Genomic DNA, 12,756 nt, shown 5'->3' with positions numbered 1-12,756 from the left:
ACTATTTCCTAGAGGGACTATTTATTTCCATCTAGTTGCTTTGGCACTGTAACCAGTATAACATCTTTTAAGCACATGCTAAATGTTCAGCTGCAAAACCTTGACCAGAAATTTCCTTCACTCCTCCTACTGACCTACTTAGCACTACAGATAGCAATCAGTTCATCCTTCTCAAGGCACAGAATGTTCACCTTCTGAAAGTCTTTACACATCATACAATTCCTAGGACAATCTCTCAGACATTCCTCCTTTGACACAGTCTGAGTTCTGAAAATCCTGATGTCTCAGATCCTAGTTATTAATAACTGGAAGAATGGAAAATAAATCTGCTATAAAATAAAACTAAGCCTGATTAAACACAAGTAGATACCGGGACCACTGGGCTGAAAAAAGATGAGAATAGACAGTAAGTTATTTCCCATTGACAGTTAACCAGTTTTTTTGTTTTTGTTTCTGTTTTTGAGACAAGAGTCTTGCTCTGTCGCCCAGGCTGGAGTGCAGTGGCACGATCTTGGCTCAATGCAAGCTCCGCCTCCTGGGTTCACGCCATTCTCCTGCCTCAGCCTCCCCAGTAGCTGGGACTACAGGTGCCCGCCACCACGCCTGGCTAATTTTTTGTATTTTTAGTAGAGACAGGGTTTCACCATGTTAACCAGGATGGTCTCGATCTCCTGACCTCGTGATCCACCCACCTCAGCCTCCCAAAGTGCTGGGATTACAGGTGTGAGCCACCACGCCTGGCCAGTTAACCAGTTTTTTATGAAAAGAAAAATTTTGCGATTTTTCTTGAAAAGGGATTGCGAAATAGAAAATTAAATTAGAAGAAACAGCAAAGAAACTCCAAAATAGGACTGATGAGTCTAGTATCCAAAAGAGTCCACCTTTGAAGAAACCATTAAAACTGACAAAGGGGGCCGGGTGCGCTGGCTCACGCCTGTAATCCCAGCACTTTGGGAGGCCGAGGTGGGCGGATCACGAGGTCAGAAGATCGAGACCATCCTAGCTAACACGGTGAAACCCCGTCTCTACTAAAAATACAAAAAATTAGCCAGGTGTGGTGGCGGGCGCCTGCAGTCCCAGCTACTCGGGAGGCTGAGGCAGGAGAATGGCGTGAACCCGGGAGGCGGAGCTTGCAGTGAGCCAAGATTGTGCCACTGCACTCCGGCCTGGGCGACAGAGACTCCATCTCAAAAAAAAAAATAAAAAAAAACTGACGAAGGGGACAAAGTAATTTGTAAAGCCTACTGCTATTTTAAAAGCAAATTCCAATGAAAACTTTGCTAATAAAAATATGGAGACAATCTGCCAGTAATCATTTGGGTCCACAAGGGAGAAGAGGAGATAGCTATAATGTGTGAAGTTTTGGCCTCGTGTCAAACCAGAGGATTTTCTGAGAAATGCAATTAACATTTTGATCAGATGAATCAAATCAGTGTTTAGGTACACAGGATTCTATAAGTCTAGCTTACTTTACTTCTCCTGTTTAGCAAAGTCTTTGATATAACTTATGTGTTCAACTTAGTAATAATCATATACTTTTACACATTATAAAGGCAAAATTTACCTTTTACATGGAAAACAGCCAATGTGGAGATGACTGAAGCACTGTGAACCAATGCAAGGAACGTGGATTTACATTTCCGAAAGGAGTGTTTAAGAACACCTTGTTCTTCCTAAACTTTACACTGCCTACAATACTGATTGCTAAGGAAGGGGCTCATGTTCTCTCCTTGGACTTCATCATTATTTAATAAGTGTTCACTTTCCAGAATGAAATACGTATAATTACCAGATGCATCAAGATGCATCCAGTGAGGTCTTGAAAACTCAAGGTAGAGGAAGGGAGTAAAATTCCTCTTCCCCTGCACTTACTCATTCTGATCATTAGCACTTTTTACTTTTTCTCAGCTCTATGGAACTAAATCAAAGTAGTAAAGCAGAAAAAAAGGGTATTTCCCTCTAATATCAAACACATTTTTGGTTTAGAAAGTGAAGGCTTTAGATAAGAATGAAGGATGAGCCACAAAAAGATTCCACTATGCACCCATCACAAAGGTAAATATTAAAAAGACTGACACCTTTTGGTGAGGATGTGGAGCAATGAAAACTCTCATATATTGGCAGGAACATAAAATGGCACAATTACTTTGGAAGAAAGTCTGACAGTTTATTTTATTTTATTTTTTTATTTTTAGTAGAGATGGGGTTTCACCATGTTGGCCCAGCTGGTCTCAAACTCCTGACCTCAGGTGATCCACCCGCCTCGACCTCCCAAAGTACTGGGATTACAGGCATGAGCCACTGTGCCCAGCCTGGCAGTTTGTTGTTATTGTTTTTGAGATGGAGTTTCACTCCTGTTGCCCAGGCTGGAGTGTAAGTAATGGTGCGATCTCGGCTCACCGCAACCTCCGCCTACCGAGTTCATGCAATTCTCCTCCTTCAGCCTCCCGAGTAACTGGGATTACAGGCATGAGCCACCACGCCCAGCTAACTTTGTTTTTTTAGTAGAGACGGGGTTTCTCCATGTTGGTCAGGCTGGTCTTGAACTCCTGACCTCAGGTGATCTGCCCACCTCAGCCTCCCAAAATGTTGGGATTACAGGCGTTAGCCACTGAGCCTGGCCTAGTTTTTTTTTTTTTTTTAAACTAAACATGCACCTATCCTTTGACCCAGCAATTCCACTCCTACGAATTTACCCAACAGAAATGAAAATGTTTCTGAGGCCTTTAAACCAGAAGAAAAAAAAAAAAAAAAAGGAAAAGTACAAAAATATTCAGTAACTTTATTAATACTAACTCCACACTGGAAATTGTTCAAGTGACTATCAATAAAAAACAGATAAACAAATGGATATTTCCTTTAACAGAGCTGAGATAAATTTAAGGACCAATGAGCTCCAAGTTATTTCATTATTTTATTTTTATTTCTTTTTGAGACAGAATCTCACTCTGTCACCTGGTGTGTCCAGGCTGGAGTGCAGTGGCACAATCTCGGCTAACTGCAACCTCCGCCTCCCAGGTTCAAGCGATTCTCATGCCTCAGCCTCTTGAGTAGCTGGGATTACAGGTGTGTGCCACCATGCCTGGGCAATTTTTTGTTATTTTTAGTACAGACAGGGTCACAAACTCCTGGCCTCAAGTGATCCACCCGCTTCAGTCTCCCAAAGTGCTAGGATTACAGGCATGAGCCCCCAGCTCTGAGTTATTTTATAGATATTATTTATTCTCATTCTAAAGTACATAGTTGAGCAGATATTATGTCCATTCTACAGAGAAAACAGGGGGACAGAGAAATTAAGGAACTTATTTAAGGTCACAAGGACACTAACAATGCCTATAATAATAACTTGAGAACTTATTATTGTCTTATTTAATCCTCCTATAATCTTATTTTATACAGGGGAAATGCAAGGCTTGTGGAAAACAAGTAGCTTGACCAACATTACAAAGCCTATCTTCCTAACTTCTATCTTCTCTCATAACTGAGGTCTAATTAGTTAATGGTTCTGTACATTTTTTCTGCCAAGACACACAGATGTTCACATTCCCATGAGTATAGCCGAAGTCATGCATATTTTTTGCAAATTCCTTGTAATTCTACTGCTTTTATGTCTAAAAAGCGCATGGAAATGCAAGTATAAGTGGTATCATCATAGGAATAACCTTGAATCTCTTCCAATTTATATTTTACAAAAAGCAAATCATTTGCAAAATTTTTTATTTTTTAAAATTTTTTTTGAGACAGAGTTTTGCAAAGTGCTGCAAACTCAGCTCACTGCAACCTCCACCTCCCAGGTTCAAGCAATTCTCCTATCTCAGCCTCCCGAATAGCTGGGATTACAGGCGTGCATCACTACTCCTGGCTAATTTTTGTATTTTTAGTAGAAACGGGATTTCACCATGTTGGCCAGGCTGGTCTCGAACTCCTGATATCAAGTGATCCACCCGCCTTGGCCTCTCAAAGTGCTGGGATTACAGGTGTGAGCCACTGCACCCGGCCAAATTTTGATATCTTAAGTAAAATTAGAACAAGTTACTTTGCAGCATTAAGACTGAGAATCTCAAAACTAGTGTGGATCTTCTAAGACCTTTCCTTATATAGTATGCCACGGTCGAGTAGACTGATCATTTACTGAAAAGGAAGGTATAATAGTACAACTCTTGTAGCCCCAAACTCCCCTCTCCATTTGGTTCTGAAAATCTATTTCACATCTGACCATCACCAAATGTCTTTAGTGTATAAATATGTCAAAGAAAATTCAGCCCCCAAGTTTTAACAAAGACCAAGGTTAACTGGACTTCAATCCTTAGTGAATGATGAAGTAGCACAACGTTTAGCAATATAGCCAAGTCATATCATCTTCTTCCTTCCTTCTTTGCCCACTCCCACAACCCCGGGTTTCTATAGAAACTTTATAACATTTTGCCTTTTTCTTCAATACCCAGCTACATCAGCAGCACTATAGGTACCTATTCTCAGAAATGATTTATGGCTGGGTGCGGTGGCTCATGCCTGTAATCCCAGCACTTTGGGAGACCAAAGCGAGTAGATTGCTGGAATCTAGGAGTTGGAGACCACTCTTGGCAATGTAACAAAAACCCTGTCTATACAAAAAATACAAAAATTAGCTGGGCACAGTGGCATGCACCTGCAGTCCCAGCTACTTGGGAGGCTGAGGCAGGGGAATTACTTGAGCCCAGGAGGCAGAGGTTGCAGTGAGCTAAGACCACGCCATTGTACTCTAGCCTGGGTGAGGGGAGTGAAGCCCTGTCTCAAAAAAAAAAAAAAAAAAAAAAAAAAAAAAAAGATTTATAACAAAATTGACTCTATACTTTTCTCAGCCTGACAGCTAGTTGACAAATGTAGTTGCAATTTGTTCTTCTTTATCACATCGTTTCTCTATTCTATTTAATTCTCTATGGCCCCTAACTTTAAAAAAAAAAAAAAAAAAAAAAAAAAAGCCCATGATTAACAGACCAAGGGCTCTATATAAATGTATCTCTTTTTTTCTCTCTGTCTCTTTTTTTTTTTTTTTTTTGTAGAGATAGGGTCTTGTTATGTTGCCCAAGCTAGTCTTAAACTCCTGGCCTCAACCAATCCTCCTGCCTCAGCCTCCCAAAGTATTGGGATGATAGGTGTGAGCCACCACCATGTCTGGCTCAAATGAATTTCATTTGTTTATTTATTTATTTTATTTTATTTGAGACAGAGTCTCATTCTGTCACCCAGACTGGAGTGCAGTGGCACAATCTCGGCTCACTACAACCTCTGCCTCCCAGGTTCAAGCAATTCTCCTGCCTCGGCCTTCCAAGTAGCTGGGATTACAGGTGCCTGCCACCATGCCTGGCTGTTTTGTCTTTTTAGTGGAGACAGGGTTTCACCATGTTAGCCAGGCTGGTCTCGAACTCCTGACCTGAAGTAATCCAACTGCCTCGGTCTCCCAAAGTGCTGGGATTACAGGTGTCAGCCACCTCGCCCAGCCCAAATTAAATTCTTACTTTATGAAAAGAATATAAAATTCCTTTAAAGATCAAGCTGTGTTGCACTTGGATGATTCAACATACACACAACCTTCCAGAAATAAACCTATATGTAGCATAAAGTAATTTCTACAATGTCGTGAACTTTTAAAACAAAGCCAACAATTTAAATACATCAGAATATAATTTTCAAAATGTGTTTACATAGTAGTCAGTTAAGACTTTTCTTAAGAGACAGGATATTGTTCTATCACCCAGGCTACAGTGCAGTGGCACAATCCTAGCTCACTGCAGCCTTGAACTCTTGGGTTCAAGTGATCCTCCCACCTCAGCCTCCCAAGTAGCTAGGACTACAGGTGCACGCCAGTATGTCTGGCTAATTTTTTTAAAAAAAATGCTGTAGAGGCGAGGTCTCACTATGTTGCCCAAGTTGGTCTTAAACTTCTGGTTTTTAAGCAATTCTCTAACTCTGGCCTCCCAAGGTGCTGGGATTACAGGTGTAAGCCATTGTGCCCAGCAGAGTTAAGACTTTTTAAAAATACTATTTCTTGAGAACCTACTGTATGTGCTTGGCTCTGTGTAAGGGCCTTTATAGGTACCATCTCATTTAATCTGCACACTAAGTACCATTATCCCTTTTTTTACAGATGATGACATGGCGGTGTATGGAAGTGAAGGGACTTGCTCAGAACCTTACTTTGAGCAGGTGACCTAGTTGGGATTCAAACCAAGGTCTGTCTGACTGCAGAGCTCAGTTCATTCCAGCAAACCACATAATATACTACAGAGCAGAAGCTTTAAAGCCTTAAACACCCAAGGAGGCCTTAAAAACCCAAGGAGGCCACTCAGTTTCTTGGTGTCTTCTGTGCTCCATTCCATCCTGATCAGGGACCTGGCTGTGCATTAAGATCAGAGGAGACCATAATAGTGAAAACACATTATAAAAAGTCTGTCCTTAACTATGTCTTTGGGCAAGTTATTTTCATCTTACTTTTTCCCCTAATCTCTAACCTAACATTCGGTCTACCAGTGCCACTTCATTGAGTTAATGAAGACAAAGTTATAGAACACATATGATTACAGAACTAGGAGGGACATCAGAAATTATCCAATCTAATTTTCTCATTTTGCAAATGAGGAAACTGAGGTCAAGGGAAGCTAACTTGCCAGAGTCACACTGCTGGTTGATTCAGCCAGAACCATAATGCAGACTTCTAACTCTATACTACCTACAGTATAAGGAATTTCCATCTAAGGAGATATTTAAAAATTTCTCTTTAACAAGACTTCTTTCAATTATAAAGTAATACATATTCATAGTGAAAACAGTAATAACAATATTACAGAAAGACATAAAAGGAAGAGAAGATGCCCCCTCTTTCTTTCACCCCTTTAGTCTTATGTGACACACTAGAGGTAAAGCCATTAACAGTTTCTTGTGTGTCTGTTCAAAATTTTTTCTACACATATACATGTATATATGTAGAATAACTTAAAATGTGGAACCCCAAAAATGCATCTCTCACCTCAGACTGATGTTTTCTTCTGTATAACTGAGTTAACAGAGTCATATAATACTGCAACATGTCCTTAAGTTTGTAAAGCTGTAGGTATGATGTTCTTGTTAGGTACACCTCACCTGTTTTCCAGATCCGGCATGCTTAGGTTTCTAGCAGCAAAGCACATTTTGAGAGGGATGATCTTCCTGTCCTTGGTGCTGTTCTGGTGTTTTGGCGAACCAGAGTCCTCACTGCCACTAAAGCTTGGTGACTGGGGGGCTGCACCTTCCCACGGCAGATCTGATACTAATGATGGCTTCTTGATATATGGTGTTACTTCTCGGATGAACTTGACTATGAACAAAAAAATCAAAGAAGAAGGTTAGTAATTTTGCTTCCTATAATAAATGATAACTAAAGTATTCACATACATGCTATATCTATAACAAAGTGGGGGAAATGGCTGGGCGCGGTGGCTCACACCTGTAATCCCAGCACTTTGGGAGGCCAAGGCGGGTGGATCACTTGAGGTCAGGAGTTCAAGGCCAGCCTGGTCAATATAGTGAAACCCCGTCTCTACCAAAAATACAAAAAATTAGGTGAGCATGGTGACATGCGCCTGTAGTCCCAACTACTCAGGAAGCTGAGGCAGGAGAATCGCTTGAACCCGGGAGGTGGTGGTTGCAGTGAGCCGAGATTGTGCCACTGCACTCCAGCCTGGGTGACAGAGAAAGACTCTGCCTCAAAAACAAACAAACAAACAAACAAAAAGTGGGGGGGAAAAAGTAAGTTAAAGAGCCATGAATCCCCTGGAGACAGATTCTAAGACAGACCCATCTAGTCTTTAGATGACTCAACCTTTAGAAACTTCTCCATACATCTACCCATTGGTTCCCTGTCTTCTCAAGCCATATAGAACAAACTTAATCTCTCTTCTACATGAGAACTCTGTAATTGTCTGAAGACAGATTTTTCTCTTCTCTTTCCTCCCCATACTAAGCTAAGTATTTCTATTCCCATTCAACTCAATCAACTTTCATTAGCTACCTACCAAGTGTCGGGAATTAGGCTAGCCAGTAAAGACACAAGGGCAAATGAGCCATGGATTCTATCCCTCAAGGAATGCCCAGCCTTGTAGGGGAGACAGCTATGTAAACAGGTCATCACAGTTCTTAAAATCAAGTGCAAAAATAAAGTATATTCAAGATAAGGTATGATCTAATAAGCACAAAGACAACTCAACTGATCCCCCTTTCTTGTTCAAAATAATCTATTTCCATTAATGTGGCCCCAAATGAAAATCAAGCTTTTAGTAGATAGGAAGCTTTTTTAAGTTCAATTTTAAAACTCATAAAATACTTCTTTTACTTCAGTCATGACTACAATTACTGTCACTTGAGGCGTGGTGTTCTTGTTTCAAAAACTAGACAAACTGGCTGGGCACAGTGGTACACACAGTTTCTCCTGTGAATAGGTAATACATGCACATAAAACAAAACTCAAGAGGTATAAAAGGTTTTATAATAAAAGTCCAGATTTCTAGCTACCCTGTCTCCATTCGTGGAGGCAACCATTCAAAGAGATGCCTGGTATGCTAAGTATGTATGAAAATAAACACATACACGTGCGTGTATATCTGATCATACATATGGTAGTACATTATGCTTACTGTTCTGCAACTTAGTTTTTTTTATTTAATAAGGCTGATAGTCTTTTATAGGCCTAATAGGTGACAGCTCATTCTACAGCATGATGTGGTCACAGAGATGCCTTTGGAATCAAGAAGACCTTGTTCAAATCCTAACTGTGCTTGCTACTCAAAGCTATGTGACCGCACTTAACTGTTCTGAGGTCCTCATCTACAAAATGGGAGTAACACTAAGCAAATAAAAATTTCAGGCACATACTAAACATTCAATAAATACAGTAGGTACCTTTCTTTTTCCTTCCCTAAATTAGAAAGTTAGAGAAGAGTTAAAAATTTTTAATGGTAATCAGTAGAAGAGTTAAAGTTATTTTCTTATACATTATTTAAAAAGATCTACTGAAATTAAGTATAATAATAAAAAATATAACAATTCCAATGCTAGAATTTAGATGTAGTATATCTCTGTGCTTTTTGTGCATAGTTATAATACATGTGCTTCTGGGTAGAGTAAAAGCTAGCTGCCTCAGGTCACCAAAGAGATTTTTTTACCCTAGAAAAATCAGCAGGAGTGCAGTCAGTATAACCCTTGAGCAGCTGACTCAAGCATTTCAATACATACTTCAGCTTTATGCTTTGAAGGACTTTGGCAGAAATTCCTAAGGTTTCCAGTTACTGCAAATGGCAGAGGCATGCTTTTTGAACATTTAAGGCAGTACACTATTGGGCTACCAACTGGAGGAAATGAAAGACATTCTAAATGAATTCTTGAATAATATAGTGGTTAGAAAAGAACCCTTAACGATCTACTCAGTTCATTCAATCACACAGTAGCATCACTGAACTGATTATACACACATCCTAAAACAAAAACAGACATACACATACAATTTATATATTGCCTTATTAAAAGAGCAATGAATTTTATCTGAGTTGATGGCAATATAGTCCATACCCCCATCTAATTAGCCATCCAGAATGGCTGAAGAGCTGTGGATGGACATCTGTTTCTATGTTTGGGAATGGCAAAAAGTTAACAGTCTTCTGTTTCAGTCCTATGTTAAGGCCTTAACCTGGACATGTGGCTGGATAAGCAGAGCCTTTACACCCCCACATGGAGCTTTCAGTTCAACTCAGAACCCACAACATATTTCAGAATACTTTCATTTTTCCTGATAGTTGAAGATAATCCTCAAAATATTTAATTAAACACTGATGTTTACAAACTGTTTTGAGTGTTCAGATGCTGAAGCTAATTTTCTTTCTTCCATTCATGTATCCCTTTCCTTTTTTTTTTTTTTTTTTTTTTTTTTAAGATGCAGTCTCACTCTGTTGCCCAGGCTGGAGTGCAGGGCTCACTGCAAACTCCGCCTCCTGGGTTCACGCCATTCTCCTGCCTCAGCCTCCCGAGTAACTGGGACTACAGGCGCCTGCCACCACGCCCGGCTAATTTTTTGTATTTTTAGTAGAGACGGGGTTTCACTGTGCTAGCCAGGATGGTCTCCATCTCCAGACCTCGTGATCCACCCACCTTGGTCTCCCAAAATGCTGGGATAACAGGCTTGAGCCACCATGCCCAGCCTCACGTATCCCTTTTACTGAACGTGAAGGTGGCTTCCTCCCACCCCAAAAGCATTACTGTGATCCCTTCTCTTCTTTAGAGTGACAAAAACACATACATGTACTGCACACATGTACCTGTAAAGATGTCTGGAAGGAACTTAATCAAAATATCAATAGTGCTTATATACAGGTGTAGGATTGCATTTTTTTCTTTATGTTGTTCTGTATATTTAAAATTTTTGTTAACTCCATAGTATTTATTTTAAAAACTTATTTAAGAAATGAAGAAAACTTATTTTGAGACCTTGTTCAAACTCTATCTTAATTTTATTTTTGAGACACGGTCTCACTCTGTCCCTCAGGTTGGAGTGCAGTGGCACAATCATAGCTCACTGTAACCTCAAATTCTTGGGTTCAAGTGATCCTGCCTCAGCCTCCTGAGTAGCTGCAACTACAGGCACACACCGACACATCTGGCTAACTTTTTAATTTTCTGTAGAGACAAGGTCTTGCTATTTTGCCCAGGCTGGTCTCAAACTCCTGGCTTCAAGCAAGCCTCCCGCCTTAGCCTCTCAAAGCGTTGGGATTACAAGCATGAGCCACCACCCAGCCTCTTGCTCAAACTTTAAACATGAAAGACATGTAAACAGAAATCTTGTTGAGGCTTCAAAAACTATAATGCACCGGATAGGATCCAAAATCCAACTGATTCTTACTGAATTCTAAGCTCTAATGAATAAGGTTACGAAGAGTTCCATGTTTGGGGCATGAGGCAGCATCTGATTTTAAACTGAATGCAAGTGGCTTTTTTTTTTTTTTTTTTTTGAGACAAGGTCTGGCTCTATCACCCAGGCTGAAGTGCAGTGGCATGATCTCAGCTCACTGCAACCTCCGCCTCCTGGGCTCAAACCATCCCCCCATCTTAGCCTCCTGAGTGGCTGAGACTACAGGTGCACACCACCATACCCACCTAATTTTTGTATTTTTAGTAGAGACAGGGTTTCGCCATGTTGCCCAGGCTGGTCTCTAATTGGTGAGCTGAAACAATCCACCCGCCTTGGCCTCCTAAAGGGCTGGGATTATGTATAAGCCACTGCACCCCACCTGTTAAGTGGCTTTTTTTTTTTTTTTTTTTTAGTAGAGGCAGGGTTTCACCATGTTGGCCAGACTGCTTGCCAACTCCTGACCTCAGGTGATCCGCCCACCTCAGAGTCTCCCAAAGTGCTGGGATTACAGGCTTGAGCCACCACGCCCACCCTGGCTTTTTAAAGCTCATCTAGGCCAGTGCTGAGCATGGTGGCTCACACCTGTAATCCCAGCACTTTGGGAGGCTGAGATGGGTGCATCACAAGGTCAGGAGTTCAAGACCAGCCTGGCCAAGATGGTGAAACCCCATCTCTACTAAAAATATAAAAATTCGCTGGGTGTGGTGGCAGGCACCTGTAATCCCAGCTACTGGGGAGGCTGAGGCAGGAGAATCGCTTGAACCCAGGTGGCAGAGGTTGCAGTGAGCTGAGATTGTGCCACTACACTCCAGCCTGGGCTAGAAAGTAAGGCTCCATCACAAAAAAAAAAAAAAAAAAAAAAAAACTTATCCAGGCCGGGCACAGTGGCTCACACCTGTAATCCCAGCACTTTGGGAGGCCGAGGCGAGTGGATCACTTGAGGTCAGGAGTTCGAGACCAGCCTGGCCAACATGGCGAAAACCCATCTCTACTAAAAATACAAAATTAGCCGGGTGTGGTGGCGGGCGCCTGTAATCCCAGCTACTTAGGAGGCTGAGGCAGGAGAACTGCTTGAACCCGGGAGGCAGAGGTTACAGTGAGCCAAGGTCATGCCATTGCACTCCAGCCTGGACAACAAGAGCAAAACTCCATCTCAAAACAAACAAACAAACAAAACAAAACAAAAACCTTATTCAAAAAGATACATAATAGGGCAGACACAGCCTATGGCTGCAAACACACATATTTGGATAAATAGATCAATCTCTTTTATAAACATCAACTTATCATATAATCGTTATGTTCCTCTTTATCTCTAACTCTTACCTTTTTCATGCCCCAACTGGTGATCTTTACTATGAGCTTAAGTGAAACTAAGTTAGTCACACAACATTATTTCCCCTGCTTTTTCAAGCAAGTTTGTTCCTGGATTATTCTCAGAGTGGAAGATCTGGCTGTGCATTTTGCACCAGAATGAGTTACGTTGACAGTCACTGTTAAAGTATTCTCTCAGGAGGATTCTCTCCAACCTCATCCCAAGCTCCTCTCTCAAGTCAGGAGGCTGATAAATGACTATCAAAAACATGAGGAAGGAATTGCTTTGCTTTGAGTAAAAAGCCTTTTACATTCTCAACTTGCAGGTGTCTTTCAGCTCAAGTCTCCTGGCCATTTGGGGTTTGAGTAGACTGCAGTCTAGAGTCTGGTGATATGAACCTTGAATGAGTTCAGAGTGACTCTTTTCACTCTTCCTCTTCATTCTAAAATAACATAGCAAATTCACTAATTTATTGAGCTCCTACTATATACCAGGAACTGTTTTAGGCATGTAGAATTATTAGCCAGTG

General features: G+C 41.0%; 1 protein-coding gene across 1 annotated transcript in view; it reads right to left on the bottom strand.

Annotated features, from left to right (window-relative positions):
* Nucleotides 1-12,756, bottom strand: part of SNTB2 (syntrophin beta 2) — a 126,055-nt gene that overhangs the window by 54,004 nt on the left and 59,295 nt on the right. Inside the window, exon 2 of the mRNA XM_002826582.6 lies at nt 7,120-7,333. Coding sequence (XP_002826628.4) covers nt 7,120-7,333 — 214 coding nt within the window. The remainder of the gene's footprint in view (nt 1-7,119; nt 7,334-12,756) is intronic.

This window comes from Pongo abelii, chromosome 18 (assembly GCF_028885655.2).
Source record: "Pongo abelii isolate AG06213 chromosome 18, NHGRI_mPonAbe1-v2.0_pri, whole genome shotgun sequence".
NCBI lineage: Eukaryota > Metazoa > Chordata > Mammalia > Primates > Hominidae > Pongo > Pongo abelii.
This window is presented reverse-complemented; position numbering and strand designations above follow the sequence as displayed.